Here is a 19,602-nt window from a genome sequence, read left to right on the forward strand (position 1 = left end):
TATGTGAAGTACCCACATTCTCCAGGGCTTTGCTCCAGAACACTCACTATACCTAGCCCCAGTGAAGGGGAATCTCAGCTTTCCTTAAGGATATCAGTAAATGTGCTTTGTTTCCAGGCCCAGATACTTTGGGCAGGTTCCCTTACATTTACTGGACCCTGTTTTACCATTGCTAAGATAGGTCACTGAACACCTATTGCACTTGTGGGTAAAGGTCTGTAGGCCAAAGAACTGGGTGTATACAAGCAACTTCACAGAACATGAGACAGCTTGGGAATCCTGCTTAGGAGTGTGGCCTGGACCCTGAGAAGCCAGTGGACAGTTTTAAGCAGAGGAATAACATCACCACTGTATAAGATTCCTAGGGCAGCCAAGTGGAGAAAAGCTTGAAGGGGGGTTAGAGAGAAGGGGGGTTAGAGAGAAGGGGGTTAGAGAGAACTTAAGATGTTGTTGAAATAATTGAGGAGAGAAATGACAGGAGCCTGCTCTAAGGCAGTAGAATGGTGGCTGGGAAGATGTGAAGGAAGATTCTGCCAGTCTGTGAAGTCAAGAATCACTTGCCGGCTGGGTGTGGTGGCTCACGCCTGTAATCCTAGCACTTTGGGAGACTGAAGCAGGTGGATCACCCGAGGTGAGGAGTTCAAGACCAGCCTGGCCAACATGGTGAAACCCTGTCTCTACTAAAAGTACAAAAATTATCCAGATGTGGTCATGGGCGCCTGTAATCCCAGCTACTCGGGAGGCTGAGGCAGGAGAATTGCTTGAACCCAGGAGGCGGAGGTTGCAGTGAGCCAAGATGGTACCACTGCACTCCAGCCTGGGGGACAGAGCAAGACTGTCTCAAAAAAAAAAAAAAAAAAAGGAATCGCTTGCCGATTTTACATTTGTTCCTTCCCAAACCAAAGTTATACCTTGATGTAACCAGTGGGAGGAACTTGAGCTGCTTGGGTAAATAACCCAGAAGAAATGTGGTGAGAGTAGGCCTGTAAGATAATTTTAGGAAGATCTGATGGCACGGTGTGGAAGAAAATCAGATTTCCTTACAGAATCACTCCCAGAAGAAAACTTATTTTGGTTAAATTTCTGGATTTAGATAGAGCTGATATCAAACCCTTATTTGGACTGTTTTATCAAGCTTGGACTGCAGCAGATGTGGAACTAGGGATTTGTCACAGATTCCAGTAACATTTAGGAAAAGGTTTGGCTCTGCTATTCCAGTTCAGTAGAACACGTTTAAAACTGGATTTTTCTGTAGGGTGTCATCATCACCCTGAGAGACCAATATCATCTGTGTTGTTAGAGTCTTGGATCTGCTTTGTGATCCAATGAGCCTACAACAGTAAAATGCCCTCAAAGGATTGAGAAGAAAAAAAAACCACAAACCTTCCCAATTGAAACTTTAGCAGGATTGTTTAGTGTTCTTAAAAAAAAAAAAAAAAAGGCAATGAAACTAATGAGACCTGTAAAGAGAATATGAGAGAGTAGGGACAGCAGGGTAGATGGAAGCTATTAAACATTTACTATGTGTCCGGTATCATGCCAGATATTTTCATGGTGTAATATCATTTGTCTTGTAAAAGTCCTCTATGGTGGGTTTTATCATTTTAATTATTTTATTTCATGAAGGACTGAACTGAGGCTCAGAGGTTAATAATGCCCCACAGGTCAAATAGTAAATTGTGGAGCCAGGATCCAAACTGAGATATTTTTGCCTCCAATGCTTGTGTTCTTTTCTAGTAACTCGTGCCACCTTCCCATAGACAAGGTTATTTTGTTCCCAAGCTTACTTAACTTCCTCTGCGTGTCATAAAATCCTAAATTCCTAAATTCTCCCTGACCCCAAGTGAAAGATCCATTTGGATCAGCATTTTTGTTACAGTGTTGTTTCTACTCTGTGTGCTCTCTTAAGTCCTGGATCGATAAGAGATTAACTGTTCTAGGTATAATAAACTCATGCAGTCAAATACTATCACTTCAGCTCAGATATGTGAGGCAACTTGACCTTGAGTTCGAATTGACCAAGGGCCACTCAAACCTATTTGAATTAAATGGGTCTGGCCAGGTGCCCTTCATATTGACATTAGTTTTAAAGAGTCTATGGGTAACACATACCTGAATGAATGTGATTTTATTTTAAATTGGAAATAAAATAACTTCTAGTCTGATGACTGCTGTTTCAGGCCAGAATGATGTCTGACATCAATTTCTAGCAGCTGGAATCCATTCCCCAAATGGCAAAGCATACCTTGGCCTCTTTAACCCTGAAGCTCAGCCAGTTTCTAAAGGTCTTCTAATAGAAAACAGCAAGATATTTCTTAAGAGTGGTTTGAAAAGCATAATTTGGAGTTGAATCTAATCCTAGCAGTGACCTATGTTAGGCAAAGGGCTTGGATAGTGCTCAGTCCCCTATGACTTTCAGTCCTCTTTTTTTTTTTTTTTTTTTTCAGAGTGTTAACTACTGACCCTAACACGAAAGGAAAACTCCAGACATCATGTTGCTGAACTAGATAGCTCAGAGTCTTGAACAGGGTTGTTCATAGTCTAGTAGCTAGGCTAGCCTTCTCAGGACTCTTTCTAGATGATTTCTAATTTAAAACAAGCTTTAAAATTCATGGTATACTATTTGCTATAGGCAAGTGGAAACAGGAATTAGTTATGGGTATAGAAAGGCACTCATGTTGAAGGAAATCTAACTACAGCTTTTCTATGTTAACTCATGTCTCATTCCTTGAAATAGACCAGCCTGTCAGTGTAGATGAAGAGGGGCTGATCTTATTGGAGCAGAAGCTTTCCCGAGCCAAGAACCAGATCAACAGCCAACTGCGGCCCATGATGTCAGAGCTGGAAGAGAGGGCACGTCGGCAGAGGGGCCACCTCCATTTGCTGGAGACAAGCATAGATGGGATTCTGGCTGATGTGAAGAACTTAGAGAACATTAGGGACAACCTACCCCCAGGCTGCTACAATACCCCGGTTCTTGAGCAACAGTGAAGCTGTCATAACGATTTCTCAACTGAGGTTCTTGGGACAGATCTCAGGGCTCGGGACCATGTCATGTGGGTGGGTGGGATGGGAACATTTGAACATATTTAATGAGTATGCTCATGTCAACTGACCTGACCCCATTCCTGATCCCGTGGCCAGGTTGTTGTCTTATTGCACCATACTCTTTGCTTCCTGATGCTGGGCAATGAGGCAGATAGCACTGGGTGTGAGATTGACCAAGGATCTGGACCCCAAAGAATAGACTGGATAGAAGGACAAACTGCACAGGCAGATGTTTGCCTCAGAATAGTCATAAATGGAGTCCTGGAATTTGGACAAGTGCTGTTGGGTTACAGTCAACTTATTCTTTGAGTAATGTGACTAAAGGAAACAAACTTTGACTTTGCCCAGGCATGAAATTCTTCCTAATGTCAGAACAGAGTGCAACCCAGTCACACTGTGGCCAGTAAAATACTAATGCCTCATATTGTCCACTGCAAGCTTCTTGCTGATCAGAGTTCCTCCTACTTACCACCCAGCATGTGAACATATTCTCCACTTTCAAGCTGGAGGAAGTGAGCAGTGTTGGAGTGAGGACCTGTAAGGCAAGCCCATTTGGAGCAATGGTGCTTGCTGGTGCCTGCCACTTTTAAGTTCTGGACTCGGGCATGACATCCTTTCTTTTAATGATGCCATGGCAACTTAGAGATTATTAAAGCGTTTCCTACCAGCAAAGCAAATGTTGGGAAGGCATTTATGTTTTCAGTTTAAAAGTGATAGAAAAGTGTGGCTTGGGCATTGAAAGAGGTAAAATTCTCTAGATTTCTTAGTCCTAATTCAATCCTACTTTTCAAACACCAAAAATGATATGCATCAATGTATTTTATCTTATTTTCTCAATCTCCCCTCTCTTTCCTCCACCCATAACAAGAGAATGTTCCTAATCACACTTCAGCTGGGTCACATCCATCCCTCCATTCATCTTTCCATCCATCCTTCCATCCATTACCTACATCCATCCTTCCAACTTATATTTATTGAGTACCTACTGTGTGCCAGGGGCTGGTGGTACAGTGTTGACATAGTCTCTGCCCTCATAGAGTTGATTGTCTAGTGAGGAAGACAAGCATTTTTAAAAAATAAATTGAAACCTACAAACCTTGTTTGTCACAAGTGGTGTTTATTGCAATAACTGCTTGGTTTGCAACCTCTTTGCTCAACAGAACATATGTTGCAAGACCCTCCCATGGGGGCACTTGAGTTTTGGCAAAGCTGAGAGAGCTCTGGGTTGTGCACATTTCTTTGCATTCCAACTGTCACTCTCTGCCTTTCTACAACTGATTGCAACAGACTCTTGAGTCATGATAACTCCAGTGGGAATTGCTGGAGAAACCAGAGGCACTTCCACCTCGGCTGAGAAGACTATGGTGCTGCCTTGCTTCTGTATTTCCTTGGATTTTCCTGAAAGTGTTTTTCAATAAAGAACAATTGCTAGATGCCTGGGGTCAGTTTCTGATTTACTAAACTCTAAGCCTATCATGGTACCAAAGCAATGGAAATGAAAATGCCACAGAAATGGCAATAGGTCCTAGAGTTAGCATCTTCAGTTCCCACTTCTGAGCATCTTACTTTGCTCTTTCCAACCATAAGGGATTGATGATGCTGTCAATGAGATTTTTATGAGGTTTAACTGATGCTGTCTCCTAAGCATATAGCTTTATTTCTAGAACAACTCAAGCTGGATGGAGGGGGATGGTATAGTTAATATTCTTATCTTTTTCATCAGCTATAAAATGAAGGTAAAATTAATAGTTTGTGGTGCATATGTCATGCTTTTTAAGAAGTTAAAATGTACTAAATTAAGATCATGAATTGGCCATCTACACAAGTGACTGAGGAAAGAATCCTGCTTGTGTCCATTGACCCCCAAATTCTGATAGGTCTGGTCACTTTGCTTTACCTTCTATGAAAATGAATTTGTAATCCTGTCTTGGCATACCCAATTACACATTCTACAGATCTCTTGCTGTAATAAACAACCAGTGCCCAGACTCCACAGTCATTTCAGAGGCCCTGCCATTTACAACATGTGACTTCTGAGGTTGCCTGGGGGAATGGAGGGTTATGACCATTCCAGCAGGTTGTCACCAGCTGATGGAAAAGAACATGGAGTAAGGAGACACAGGAAGGCTGAGCTTAGGAGGGCCTCACATGCCATGGTCCAAAACCCATGAAAACAATCACATCTACCCTGCAAAGGGGTCTGGAAGATGTAGTCCTTTGTTGGAAGCCACTTCTCAGTGACAATTCTACATTATGAAAGGAGAAAATGCATTGTCGGTGATTGGCTGTCTCTTCCAAGTGTAAGATTAGACAGTATGTGTTCTAGGAAACTTGGTGACGGATCCCATTAGTTAATAACCATGGTATGTGTAATCATATAAGGATTCCTCAATGGAATAGATTGTTTTAAAAGTCATAAGAGGCTGGGCGCGGTGGCTCACGCCTGTAATTCCAGCACTTTGGGAGGCCGAGGCGGGCAGATCACGACATCAAGAGATTGAGACCATCCTGGCTAACACAGTGAAATCCTGTCTCCACCAAAAATACAAAAAATTAGCCAGACGTGGTGGCGGGCACTTGTAGTCCCAGCTACTTGGGAGGCTGAGTCAGGAGAATGGCGTGAACCTGGGAGGCAGAGCTTGCAGTGAGTCAAGATCGTACCATTGCACTCAAGCCTGGGTGACAGAGCAAGACTACGTCTCCAAAAAAAAAAAAAAAAAAAGTTGTAAAACGGTCTGTCTTCCCTGACAGATGGGAGATGATACCTGAGTAGAGATGGGGAATAGAAAAATGACTTATGGGACTTCCCTTGGTGTACAAATAATTCTCTCATTTCTAAAGACCTGAAAAGTTATCCCTAAGAAGAGAGAAGGGCATGTGGCTTCCCCAGCACCTAGACTCATGTCAGTCCTTAACCTGACCCTGCCAAGATAAGGAAGCTTTCCTTCTGATTTTTCATCAGTATTAGTAGTTCATAGTGAAAGCTTTCTTGAACTTCTCCTCTGAGAGTTTCTGGTTAATTATGCTGTTGGTAAGCTATTACACACGTCATCATCTACTTTAACTCTTAGGGACCTCTCTTTGGAGAGAGGGGTGGACATGAAACTGCCCATAGACTTCTTAGCAGATGTATTTCTGGTCTTCTCCGAGGATGTGGTTTCTTTTCAGTACTCTCCAGTACTTCTCTCAGCCTCTTGGGAGGCTGGAGAAAAGGACGAGAAAATGCTTAGTGATATTCAGTGTTTTGAACAAGTCTCAAGGACCAGAAATATGTTTATTGTGTCTTCTTTTAATGTTTTGCATGGCAATGGAAAGGTTATGGATTCTTGCTGTAGTTCAATTTTCCACCTGGAGAACAAAGGTTAGAATTTTTCTCTCCTTTTTTTTTTTTTTTGAGACAGAGTCTCGCTCTGTCGCCCAGGCTGGAGTGCAGTGGCGCGATCTCGGCTCACTGCAAGCTCCGCCTCCCGGGTTCACGCCATTCTTCCGCCTCAGCCTCCGAGTAGCTGGGACTACAGGCGTCCGCCACCACGCCCGGCTAATTTTTTGAATTTTTAGTAGAGACGGGGTTTCACCGTGTTAGCCAGGATGGTCTCCATCTCCTGACCTCGTGATCCGCCCGCCTCGGCCTCCCAAAGTGCTGGGATTACAGGCTTGAACCACCGCACCCCGCCGAATTTTTCTCTCCTTTCTTCATACTATTGGCTACATGGAACTTTCTAGGAAATCCAAAGATCTAAAGCTTACATATAGGTCATAAGGGAAGAAATGTGTATGTGCACATATGTTAATTCATATTTAGTATATATATTTTGTAAGTTAGCAAATTAAACCAGTGTTTATATTTCACTTTAAATGAGCTCTTGGCTAAACGCGGTGGCTCACGCCCGTAATCCCAGCACTCTGGGAGACTGAGGCAGGTGGATCACCTGAGGTCAGGAGTTTGAGACCAACCTGGCCAACATGGCAAAATTCTGTCTCCACTAAAAATACAAAAATTAGCTTGGTGTGGTGGCAGGCACCTGTAATCCCAGTTACTCTAGAGACTGAGGCAGGAGACTCACTTGAACCCAGGAGGCTGATGTTGCAGTGAACTGAGATTGCACCATTGCACTCCAGCATGGGCGACAAGAGTGAAACTCTGTTTCAAAACAAAACAAAACAAAACAAAAACAAAACCCAAAGCAAACAAATGAGCTTTCATCATTTATGTACTCTCAGGACAAGGAAAAAAAGGCAGTGTTTAGCTTTGTGAACAAAATAGCAAATGTAAACACAAGTGATCAATTTACAAACATATCAAGCATCATTATGATGTGCCATGAAACCCACACAGATGCATACAAAGCTGCTACATCTCAATTTTAAGCGAAAAATGAAAGATAAAAGAAAAAAATACTAAGAACTCCAAGAACCAAATGATTCGTTTAAAAAATTAATCTGATAAACAAATGGCTAACCCTTCAATGAGCTAGCCTAACAGGGAATTACTGTTTCACCTTCTGAATCATATCTGATAATTAGCTAATGGCAATCACCATTCGCACCTAACCCAATACAGGGTGTGTGACATGATTGAAGGTGAAATAAGAACTGATAATCACAGCAGGATTGAACAGTTAACAAATTATTCACTTTTGCTTGTTTACATTGCCAAAACAAATTGCGAGTTTAACAAGTCCTGTTTTGGTTAAGATCTTTCAGGCTAAAAAGTTGTTCAAATTTTTCATTTTCATAAATATAATTTTATTTCATAAAGTACTAATTTCATTGAGGAGCCAAAGTTAACCAACACTGGACTATGCAGATTATCAAGATCTAAGATTTAATGTTTTAAAACTAAGAAAACAGAGACACAATTTACAAATTTGCTAATTATTCTTCCCTTTATCATCCTTGGATGTGGCTGTACATACTTTTATATTACACATATGGCATCAGCTGAACCAGGCAGGAAACTGCTTGTTCTAAGTACATTTTTACAACTGTTGTCTCCTGTCAAGTAAGATTATGAAGAAAAAGTGATTAATGCTGCAACTCACAGAGAAGGTTCTTGAGCAAGACACAAGACTCTTGTAGCATTGTCTTATTTATTAACATAATTGAAACATTTTGCATAAAACTCTTGCCCATGACTATTCTAGCAACAAAATTGTACTCAAAATATTTCACTGTGAAATGGTATTGCAACTTGAATATCATTTTTTATTAATGAATTGATTCCATAAAGCAAATCTTACTCTTAAAATGGCAGATTATGTGATCAAAAAGTGATTCAAAAAAAGCTTCCCCCTCCCCATGCCAACCCTCAAGACCATGTGGATCCAGCTGAATCCTCAGCCCTGGGACTAGACTAAGGTCGAGGGAAAGAGCCGTTACTCATTCCTAACCAGAACAGGCTAATAGGACACTCCAAACTCACACTACAAAGAGACCACATGAACAGTCGAGTGTGCTGGGCAGCTATAAGATGGTGCAGACTGGATGAATTTGGCAGAGCATATTCATCGCCATTACTACAATGCTATTCCTAAGGTGTCCTAATTGTATGAGCTACAAAATCGGTCCCTGTTTCCATTCTTCCCATCTCACCTGTTGGCCCTCCTGCAGTAGGTAGCCTTGGGAGAGATCCTGAGCTTTTCATATTCTTCCGTTTTATTTTTGCATTACTGTTTGGATGAGTAAAATGTAGTAACATGCTTCTCTCTCTTAGTCCTCTAAAAGAGTGTGTGTGTGTGTGTGTGTGTGTGTGTGTGTGTCTGTGTGTGTGTGTGTATCGGTTTGGGGAGAGTAGAATTGGGTTGTTAAGTAAAAGTTGTTTCTCCCTGTAATTCTCTGCCTTTTGCTGTAGTTCAATTATTGAGTCTCACTTTCTATTTAATTTGAACAGCAAGTTCTTTAATTCTTTCTGAGAAGCTGGAGCTTGAAAGTAGAGAACATTGTTGAAAGGCTGGCCAAGCTGAGACAGGAAGAACGGTGTCTCTAGAAGCTCTAGCTTTGGGTTTCAGGCACTTCAGTAAGAGACTTTCCCCCCTTGTTCCTATGTACATTCAAGGAAAATGAAAGCAAGAAGGCTCTAGAGGCTACCTGGGGTTGGGGGTGTGTGACTGAGGTACCCACTAGCAGCACAGCCCTCCCGGAGGACCATTCCTTAAGGACAGAGTTATTGACAAAAATTCCTTCTGCCTGTTCTTACATCAGCCACTTTCAGAAAAATGGGAGGGATATTTTTTGCTGGTGGGCAGGAAACAAAACTTCAGACCCCTCTGGACATGATTGTTCCAGTCCATGCCTTTCTCACAACCTCTGAGCCATGCCAGTCTTGGATTGGCCTTGCAGGAAGGAGCAGGACCCCAGAGGCAAAGTCGGGGCCCAGAGGTTATCCTGTTGGCACCTGGGTCACCACTTCAGACTCTGAATCATCTTTCTGGTATTGACTGTGGCTGGGTCACGGTCACAATGTCTTGTCCTGGATTCAGTTGTGCTGTGACCTTTCCCTAGCAAATGAAAGGGCATGTGTGTGTGTGTGTGTGTGTGTGTGTGTGCGTGTGTGTGTTGGGGAGGGGGGCCGGGGCGGCGATGGGAATGGACGATTCTATCCGAAAGAAGATTCACTTTCTTTTTATATTAAATAGGAAACCTGTTTTTAGTACAGCACCTGTAATCCACAAAGATAAGATCTGCCCCACTTCATTCCTAGAAATCTACTTCTATGGCACCTGTTCTTTGTCTTCATTCATCTCACTTTCCCTCCCCACTGCATGCCTTCTGGCTGTATGCAGAGAGTACAGAGCCAGCTTCATTCCTTCTCGTGGGCTGTAGACCAAACGGGGCTTGACTACAGCAGAGTAACAGAGAGGACCAAAGTAAAAGAAATCGAGTCTTCCTCAGGTCTGCTCATGTGGGTCCCATAAAGTCTATCCATAACTCCAAGTCCTTAAACAAGCCATGTTTCCCCAGGAAATTCAGGCACCTGTTTTCCTTTGTTTCATTTCCTGGCTTATGATTGTTCTGCCTGGACAAAGGCTGTTCCAGATTTCGCTCTCCAGCAGTAGCATCATCCTGAGCACTCTCTGGGTCTCCCTTCACCTTCCCCAAAGCAATTCTTTCTTGGATTCATGGAGTCCGTTTCTGGGATTTCTTCCAAGCTGTTGAGATCTCTTTCTAAAGGAAACCTAACAGTGGCCTTCCTTACTATCACACCCTCCCCTGGGACTGGTGTTACCATCCTCTGTGTGGGGAGCACCGGGGACAGACATAATTTAAAAGAAAGATGCCAGGGTAAGGCTTGGAAAGTGTAGAAATCACATGGGTACCTGGTCAGCAACATGAGGAAATGGAGGGTATAGTGTGACGGCCTAGGGGTCAGGGAAATAATATCTTCTTGTCAGGCTTTACACCTGCTGGCTGACCTGGACCAGCCATTTAATCCCATGGGCCTCTGCTGCCTCACCTTTTAAAGGAAAGTGTTGGATTAACTGAACTCTAAAGTGTTTTTCAGTTTATTACTTCATGATCCCTAGTCAAACCCTGATACTCAAAAATAGGATTTTCCTTCCTTCCTCTGAAGATTATTTTTAAAAATCCAAGAGGAATAACAGACTCTCTGGATGCTGCTCTACCATGTTCTTCTGTTCCTTTTCCCACAACTGAAGGATGTTGCCGATGTGAAATGTGTGGTAAAGAACATTGTCTTTGCTTTCAGGTCCCACATGGCCTCTCCTGGCCATAGTTGGTACTAGATTTTGATAGAAGTATCCTAATACTCAGGGACTATTTCTCAAAGACTAGAATCCTAAGGGCCAGAGACTGGATGAGAGACAAAAAGCACAAGAGAGCAGTTTCCTTATGGCTCTCCAAGCAGGACATGCATGAGACCCTAGTAACCAGAAGGAAAGCTGGCAAAACTGTCTGCACGAGCAGAGAGGAAAGTAGAAAATTAGAGAAAAAAGGAGTGAAACAACTTAGTGGCTCCTGACCCCTCCCAGATCTCCCTTCTGGGAACCCACTACCCTGTTAGGGAGATTTTCTCAGACAGTTCCTGCAGCTTCCGGGCTCTGCAGGGGCTAGAACCAACCACAGAAATAAGGCCAAGGCACTGCTTCTCAAGAAGGAACTGACCTCAGGCACTGTCTGAGTTACCTCGGCTAGAGAGAGTGAAAATAATCAGTTATCATCAGGGCAACAAATTGCTTTCTCCTAGTTCCTCCTGGACTTACAATATGAAAGAGACATTTCCCGGCCCAACAGACAATACATAATTCCAATTAGCAAAGACCTCCAGGACTGAGTGGACTCCTAGTGTTGTTTTGTATTGTTTTGCTTTTTTAAAGACACGACTGCATGATCTGGATCTAGTCCTGCCTATGTGATTCTTCTCAGATGCAGGAATGTGTCTAAGCATGGCCTCCAAAGGTCCCTTGGAAATCCCTGGCTGGTAGGGAACCTGCACTGTGCCATCAGCTACAGCCCACATAAGTAAATGAACAGATGCCACCAGGAAATGAGGATGGACTGGCTCTGTGTCATCATACGCTCAGAGCAACAGGGAAATGACCATTTGAAACTAAGAAAACAGATTCAAATTATTCTGAGAAAACCGACTATCCCCAGACTTGCGTCCCAGGTTTCAAAAACTGAAAATCTCACTCCTGATCAAAGGTTGCTGCTGCTGCTGCTGCTACTGCTACATGTGTGTGTGTGTGTGCATACGCAAGTGCGCACGCATGTGTGTGTGTGTGTGTGCGTGTGTGTGGTGCTGGAGAAGTGGAGGTTGCTTGGCCTTCTCTACTGGGTGTGGCCCTGATGCACTCACTGAGTGCTGAGGCTGGCTACAGTGTCCTATCAGAGGGGAAGTAATACCACGGGAGCACATCAAGACTACAAACATAAAGAACCATGGACACTGATTTCATCCAAGTTCTACAGGGAGTGAACAAAGAAAAATAAATAAACAAAAGAAAGAAAAGAAAAACAGCCCTTTGTAGTAAAGGGCATGCTGGGAAGGCGAGAGCCAGAGCTGCCTCCCCAGAACATGCTGGGAGGAGGGGCACCAGAGCCACCTCTCTAGAGCATGCTGGGAGGAGGGGCACCAGAGCCGCGTCCCAGAGCATGCTGGGAGACGGACACCAGTACATCTCCAAGGACTGCACTTCCCCCGACTCCCACCCCATTCCCTCACCCACCCCCAACCCGGAGACTAGAGGAAAGTCTGTCCAAAGATGACTGTGGAATAGGGAATGCCATAGTTCTCTGCAGGTCCCCCACACTATGAGGGGTTAAGTCAGCAAGTAGGGAAAACAGTCAAGACGAGGAGATGGAAAAACAGAGAGGCAGGAGAGAAACAGGGGGCTGACAAAGATGGAGGGGCCATTGTGTTGCCGGAGAACGAGGGGAGAGTGGAGCCGAGCGCTGTGTAGCTGCTAGCCGGAGGCATTGATGTACAGCTGGCTTTTAAGGATGTAGTCGATGACCGGCTGGGACAGGTAATCCACAACATGGCCGTCCCCATGCTGCAGGGCCAGCCTGCACGAGAAGAGATGACAATCAGACGGACGTCCACACCCAAAGCAAGCCAGGAGGACTGACATACCCCGTGTCTCCCCAACACCCCATTTCTAGCCTTTTCTCAGGTTGAGTACATGGTTCTGTATTAGGAAAAACCCTCTTGCCTCCACAACTCCTTCCCCACCTTGGTGACATCATTCATTGTGGTTCTGCCACTTCCTAGGCAAGAGGCCTTGGGAAAGTTATTTAAGCCCTTCTGTTCTTCAGCTTTTTTCCTCTAAAATGAGGGTAATATCTGGGCCCCTCTCATTTAGCTATTCAAAGGATTAAATGAGTCATTATGCAAAGCACTTAGAAGAGCACCAGACACACAGCGGGCATCTAATGTATTCGCTATTCTCTTTTCTCAAATAAATTGTATTGTGTATATTTAAGACATACAATCCGATGTTGTAAGATGCACATATATTATCATCATATAATATAGTATAATATACTATCTGTTATATTACATATTTATATTTTATAATTTATATATTATACTATATTATTTATATAATAGTGTTAATATTATATTATATTATTTACATAACAGTGTTAATATTATATTATTTATATAATATAGTTTAATGGTTACTGTAGTGGAACAATATTAATATATCCATCATCTCACTCAGATACATATTTGTTCTTCTTGTGGCGAGAATAGCTATAATCTACTAATTTAGCAAAAGTCCTAAATATAATACACTATTATTAGCTGTCCTCCTCATGTCACACATTAGATCTTTCAACTTGTTTGTCCTACATATTTGCTACCTTGTATCCTTTGAACTATATCTCCCCACTTTCTGCCCTCCACACTTGACCCTGGTAATCATGTTTTATTCTCTATCTGTGTGTTTAAGATTCCACACATATTCCTACATATTTGCTACTTTGTATCCTTTGACCTATATCTCTCCACTTTCTGCCGTCCACACTTGACCCTGGTAATCATTGTTTTATTCTCTACCTGTGCATTTAAGATTCCACATATAAGTGAAATCATGCAATATTTTTCTTTCTGTGTCTGGCTGATATCACTTGGCAGAATGTCTTCCAGGTCTAGCCAAGTTGTGGCAAGTGGTAGGATCTCCTTTTTTAAGTCGAATAATATTCCACTTCTGTGTGTGTGTGTGTGTGTGTGTGTGTGTGTGTGTGTGAACACGTTTTCTTTATCTATTCATCCATTGATGGACATCTAGGTTGTTTCCATATCTTGGCTACTGTGAATAATGCCACAATAAACTTGGAAATGGAAGTATCTTTACAAGGTGGTAATTTCATTTCCTTTGGGTGTATACCCAGAAGAGGAATTGCTGGGTCATATGGCAGTTCCATTTTTAATCTCTTTAGGAACCTTTATACTGTTTTCTATAATGGTTGTACCAATCTACATTCCCACCAACAGTTTACAAGGGTTTCCTTTCTCCACACCCTCATCAACATTTGTTATCTCTTGTCTTTTTGATAATAGCTATTCTAATAGGTGTGATGTAGAATCTCATAGTGCCTTTAATTTGTATTTCCCTGGTGATTAGTGATGTTGAGCATCTTTTTATGCACCTGTTAGCAATTTTTATGTCATCTCTGGAGAGATGTCTACTCAAATCCTCTGGTGGTTTGTTTGTTTGTTTGTTTGTTTGTTTGTTTTGAGAGAGACAGGATCTCACTCTGTTGCCCAGGCTGGAGTGTAGTAGTGCAGTCATGTCTCACTGGAGCCTCAAACTCCTGGGCTCAAGCAATCCTCCTGCCTCAGCCTCTCAAGCAGCTAGGACTTCAGGCACATGCTACCATGCCTGGCTAATTTTTTTTTTTTTTTTTTTTTTTTTGGTGGGAACGGGTAAGGATAGAGACAGGGTCTCACTATGTCTGGAACTCCTGGCCTCAAGCAATCTTTATACCTCAGCCACCTAGTATGCTGGGATAATGGGTATGAGCCATCACACCCTGCCCCTTTGCCCAGTTTTTAGTTGAGTAATATGTTTTCTTGCTATTTTGAGTTGTGTAAGTTCTTTATAAATCTTGGATATTAATCCCCATCTGATATATGATTTGAAAATATTTGATTGTTTCCTTGCTGTACAGAAGCTTTTTAGTTTGAAGTCTTATTTATTTATTTATTTATTTACTTGCTTTTGTAGCCTGTGCTTTCAGTGTGGCATCCAAGACATAATTGCCAAGACCAATGTCAAGGAGATTTTCCCCTATGTTTGCTTCTGTATTTTTTTTTTTCTCAGGTCTTACGCTTAGGTCCTTTATCCATTTTGAGCTGATTTTTGTGGCTGGTGTAAGATAAGGTCCAATTTCATTATTGCATATAGAAATCCAGTTTTCTTGGCACCATCTATTGAAGAGACTATCCTCTCTTTATTGTGCCTTTTTGGTACCTTTGTCAAAAATCAGTTGACCATATATGTTTGAATTTATTTCTGGGCTCACTATTCTGTTCCACTGCTCTATGTGTCTGCTTTTATGCCAGTACGATACTCTTTTGATTACTATAACTTTGTAATATCATTTTAAATGAAGAAGTGTGATACCTCCAACTTTTTTGTTCTCATAATTGCTTTGGTTATTCAGGGTCTTTTGCAGTTCTGAGCAAATTTTAGGGTTGATTTTTCTATTTCTGTGAAGTAGGAATGCCCCCATTGGGATTTTGATAGGGATTTCATTAAATCTTTATATTGCTTTAGGTAGCATGGACATTTTAGCAATATTAACTTTTCTGATCCATGAGCATGAAATGCTTTTCATTTATTTCATTTATTTGTGTCATCTTCAATTTCTTTTGCCCATGTTTTGTACTCTTCTATGTACAGATATTTCACTTCCTTGGTTAAATTTATTCCTAAGGGTTTCTTTCTCTTTCTTTTCTTTTTTTTTTTTTTTCAGACAGAGTCTCACTCTGTTACCCAGGCTGGAGTGCAATGGTGTGATCTTGGTTCACTGCAACCTCAGCCTCCGGGGTTCAGGTGATTCTCCTGCCTCAGCCTCCTGAGTAGCTGGGATTACAGGCACACGCCAGCACGCCCAGCTAGTTTTTGTATTTTTACTAGAGTCGGGGTTTCACCATGTTGGCTAGGCTGGTCTCTAACTCCTGACCTCAAGTGATCCACATGCCTCGGTCACCCAAACTGCTGGGATTACAGGTGTGAGCCACCACGGCTGGCTAACTGCCCTTGATAATACTTTCAGTACTATGCTGAATGGAAGTGGGGATAGTGGGTGTTCTTGCTTTATACCAGGTCTTAGAGGAAAAGCTTTCATTTTCTCCCCATTGATTATAATGCTAGCTGTGGGTTTAAAAATAAATAAATAAATGGCCTTGCTGGGTGCGGTGGCTCATGCCTATAATCCCAGCACTTTGGGAGTCTGAAGCAGGCAGATCACAAGGTCAGGATTTCGAGACCATCTGGCCAACATAGTGAAATCCTGTCTCTACTAAAAACACACAAAAAATTAGCCGGGCGTGGTGGTATGCGCCTGTAATTTCAGCTATTCAGGAGGCTAAGGCAGGAGAATTGTGTGAACCCGGGAGGCGGAGGTTGCAGTGATCTGAGACTGTGCCACTACACTCCAGCCTGAGTGAAAGAACGAGACTCCATCTCAAAAAATAAAATAAAATAAAATAAATAGCCTTTATTATGTTGAAGAACTTTCCTTCTATATTTAAACTGTTAAGAGTCTTTATCAAGAAAGGATGTTGAACTTTGTCCAATGCTTCATCTGCATCAACTGCTATGGTCATGTGGTTTTTATCTTTCAGTCTATTTATGTGATGTATCACATTGACTGATTTGCATATGTTACACCAGCCTTGTGAGCCAGGGATAAGTCCTACTTGATCATCATGTATGAGCTTCATGTTGTGTTGTTGAATTCAATTTGCTAATATTTTATTGAGGACTTTTGTTCTCAATGTTCATCAGAAATATTGGCCTACAGTTTTCTTTTCTTGTGGTGTCTTTTTTTTTTTATATATATATATAGAGTCTCGCTCTGTTGCCCAGGCTGGAGTGCAGTGGCACGTGATCTCAGTTCACTGCAACCTCCGCCTTCTGGATTCAAGCAATTCTCCTGCCTCAGCCTCCCAAGTATCTGGGATTACAGTCACATGCCTGGATAATTTTTGTGTTTTTAGTAGAGATAGGGTTTCACCATATTGGCCAGGCTCGTCTTGAACTCCTGACCTCAAGTGATCCACCAGCCTTGGCCTCCCAAAGTGCTAGGATTACAGACGTGAGCCACTGTGCCTGGCCTCTTGTGGTATCTTCCTTTGGCTTAGGTATCAAGGCGATGCTGGCCTCATAGAATGTGCTAGGAGGTATTCCTTCCAGCTGTATTTCTTTGAAGAGTTTAAAATGTATAGGCCGGGTGCGGTCATTCATGCCTGTAATCCCAGTACTTTGGGAGGCCGAGGTGGGTGGATCACAAGGTCAGGAGTTCAAGACCAGCCTGGCCAACATAGTGAAACCCTGTCTCTACCCAAAATACAAAAATTAGCTGGGCATGGTGGCAGGCACCTGTAGTCCCAGCTACTTGGGAGGCTGAGGCAGGAGAATCACTTGAACCCAGTATGCAGAAGTTGCAGTGAGCCAAGATCATGCTGCTGCACTCCAACCTGGGTGACAGAGTAAGACTCTGTCTCAAAAAGAAAAGAAAAGAAAAAAAACAAAACAAAACAAAAAAAAAAACAGAAGTATTGGTATTAATTATTCTTTGAAAATTTGGTAGAATTCAGCTCTGAAGTCATCTGGTCCTGGCTTTTCTTTGTTGGGAGGTTTTTAATTACTACTTCAATCTATTTGTTATTGGTTTGTTCAGGCTATTCCTGATTCAATCTTGCCAGATTAACTTTTTAAAGGAATTTATCCACGTCCTCTAGGTTACCAAATTTGTTTGCATATAATTGTTCATAATAATTCTTTATGATCCATCTTATTTCTGAAACATTTGTTATAATATCTACACCTTCATTTCTGGTTTTATACATTTGAGTCTTTTTCAGTCTAGATAAAGGTTTGTCAATTTTCTTTATTTTTTTCAAAAAAAAACTCTTCATTTTATTAATTTTCTATGGTTTTTCTGTTCTCTATTTAGTTTTGCTCTAATCTTTATTATTTCCTTCCTTTGGGTTTAGTTTGTTCTTCTTTTTCTAGTTCCTTGAGGCATAATGCTAGGCAATTTATTTGGGGTCTTTCTTCTGTTTTAATGTGAGCATTTAGTGTTAGAAGCTTTCCTCCTAGAACTATCCTTATTTTATCCTTTTGGGTTCCTCTGCATGCTGGCCTCAAAAGTATGAATCCTCTTCCAGGGATTCTTGGGATTCACTACATCTTTTCTTTCCTACAGGAGCCCATGGAGGAGAGGCACCAACAGGTATAAAGGACCCCAGTGACACATTTTGGCTTCTGCACAGTTTTTTCCAGCCTTGGTCTGGCTGCTTCCTGTTCTCGCCTAACACAATAGTCTAGGTGTCAGACCCAAACGAACTATTTGTAAAAATTCAAATATTACTCCGCATACCTAGATTCTAAAAGGCGTCTGAGCCCTGCCTGTGAGATCTCACTGGAGACCAGCTTACCGCCTTTCAATGCATGTACAGCCCTAGAAACCACCTTTGCAAACTTATGACTGAGACAGTGAAAGAGATCTAACTTAACTGACTCCATCTTGCTTCTAACCCCCAAGTTGTCCTTGTTCCCGGTATAGGCTGAACTAACTTCGGGAGAAACTTAGTTCATAGTTTATAGTTTGGGAGAAATTTAGTTTATAGTTTAAAAAAAAGATGATAACAGCCCTTTCCCAAAACAGACCTCCTTCCTGTCTGGGGACTACATTGCCTTTGTAGGACTAACATTAGCCACAAGATTAGAAATTATGGTTTAGGAGTCATGCAGCTAAAGGCTACAAGATTTGACCCTCCCTAAACTGCTCCTAAGATCAGTGCTTGCGATATTTTGTAGACCCTGCACTTGATGGACCAGCTGGCACCACCCAGATCAATAAACTGGCTCATTTGAACTTGCGCCCCGCTCCCACCCAGGGACTGACTCAGTGCAAGAAGACAGTTTCGACTCCCTGTGATTTCATCTCTGACCAATCAGTACTCCTGACTCACTGGCTTCCCCGACCCACGAAGTTATCCTTAAAAACTCTGCTCCCCAAATGCTCAGGGAGACTGATTTGAGTAACAATAAAACTCTGGTCTGCCTCACAGCCCGCTCTACGTGAATTACTCTTTCTCTACTGCAATTTCCCTGTCTTGATGAATCTGCTGTGTCTAGGCAGCGAGCAAGAAGAACCCCTTGGGCAGTTACACTCTGACCTTGCAAGTTAGGTCCCTAAGTGCCTCCTCACATAGTTAAGCTTTTTGAAAAAGTGTGTATACCTGTGACTCGGAAGCAGATTCTTAAGCCCACACCCCATAAATTCTGATTCAGTGGGACTGGGCAGGACACAGGAATTCGTACTGTTGTATAACTCTGCATGGCGACTCTAATGTGTAGCCATGTTTGGAACCACATCCTACTCCTCTCCCCTTACTGCCCATTGCTTCTGCCCTCACTTCACAGTGGATGCTACCCTTGTGAGTGCCTCTGTAATTGCCTTCCAGGGAAGAAAGCAATTACTTTTTAAAGTCCTGGTCTCATTTGATTTCTCTGAAAGATGGGACGCAGATGGCAATGCTCTCCATCTTTGTATCCTCTCTCACTTTGGCTTCTGGGCCACCACTGCTGGTGGTTTCTAACTGCCTTTTAACTTTCTATCAAATGGTAAAATGTTTGCAATGTTCTCCATAGTCTTCTCTTCTTGACTCTTTCTGTGAGCTTGTCCACACCTAGAATTTTAATTCACACTTACATGTTCGTGGCTTTCAGTTTTACACTTCTAAGCCTCTATATTCTGTATATTTCACCATTCCACTTAACATTTCCACTTTGGGTTTGTGGTAGAAACTGGTAACTGGCCCCTAACACCCATTCTTTCCTTCTTTGGGTT

At 42.3% G+C, this 19,602-nt stretch overlaps 2 protein-coding genes and 1 long non-coding RNA gene across 3 annotated transcripts in view; 2 read left to right on the forward strand and 1 right to left on the reverse strand.

Annotated features, from left to right (window-relative positions):
* The window catches only part of LAMC2 (laminin subunit gamma 2), a 60,796-nt gene extending 56,315 nt beyond the window's left edge, over window positions 1-4,481 (forward strand). Inside the window, exon 23 of the mRNA XM_017848110.1 lies at window positions 2,738-4,481. Within this exon, the coding sequence (XP_017703599.1) occupies window positions 2,738-2,991 (254 nt within the window). The 3' untranslated portion in view covers window positions 2,992-4,481. The remainder of the gene's footprint in view (window positions 1-2,737) is intronic.
* Window positions 4,482-8,711: 4,230 nt separating this feature from the next.
* NMNAT2 (nicotinamide nucleotide adenylyltransferase 2) overlaps window positions 8,712-19,602 on the reverse strand; it is a 176,091-nt gene continuing 165,200 nt past the window's right edge. Inside the window, exon 11 of the mRNA XM_017848111.1 lies at window positions 8,712-12,573. Coding sequence (XP_017703600.1) covers window positions 12,471-12,573 — 103 coding nt within the window. The 3' untranslated portion in view covers window positions 8,712-12,470. The remainder of the gene's footprint in view (window positions 12,574-19,602) is intronic.
* On the forward strand, window positions 12,444-18,799 carry LOC108512739 (uncharacterized). Its single transcript, XR_001880682.1, has 3 exons — window positions 12,444-12,533; window positions 17,953-17,979; window positions 18,567-18,799. It is a non-coding gene; the product is annotated as an uncharacterized LOC108512739 (long non-coding RNA).

The sequence above is a fragment of the Rhinopithecus bieti genome, unplaced genomic scaffold (genome assembly GCF_001698545.2).
Source record: "Rhinopithecus bieti isolate Rb0 unplaced genomic scaffold, ASM169854v2 scaffold_27006, whole genome shotgun sequence".
NCBI lineage: Eukaryota > Metazoa > Chordata > Mammalia > Primates > Cercopithecidae > Rhinopithecus > Rhinopithecus bieti.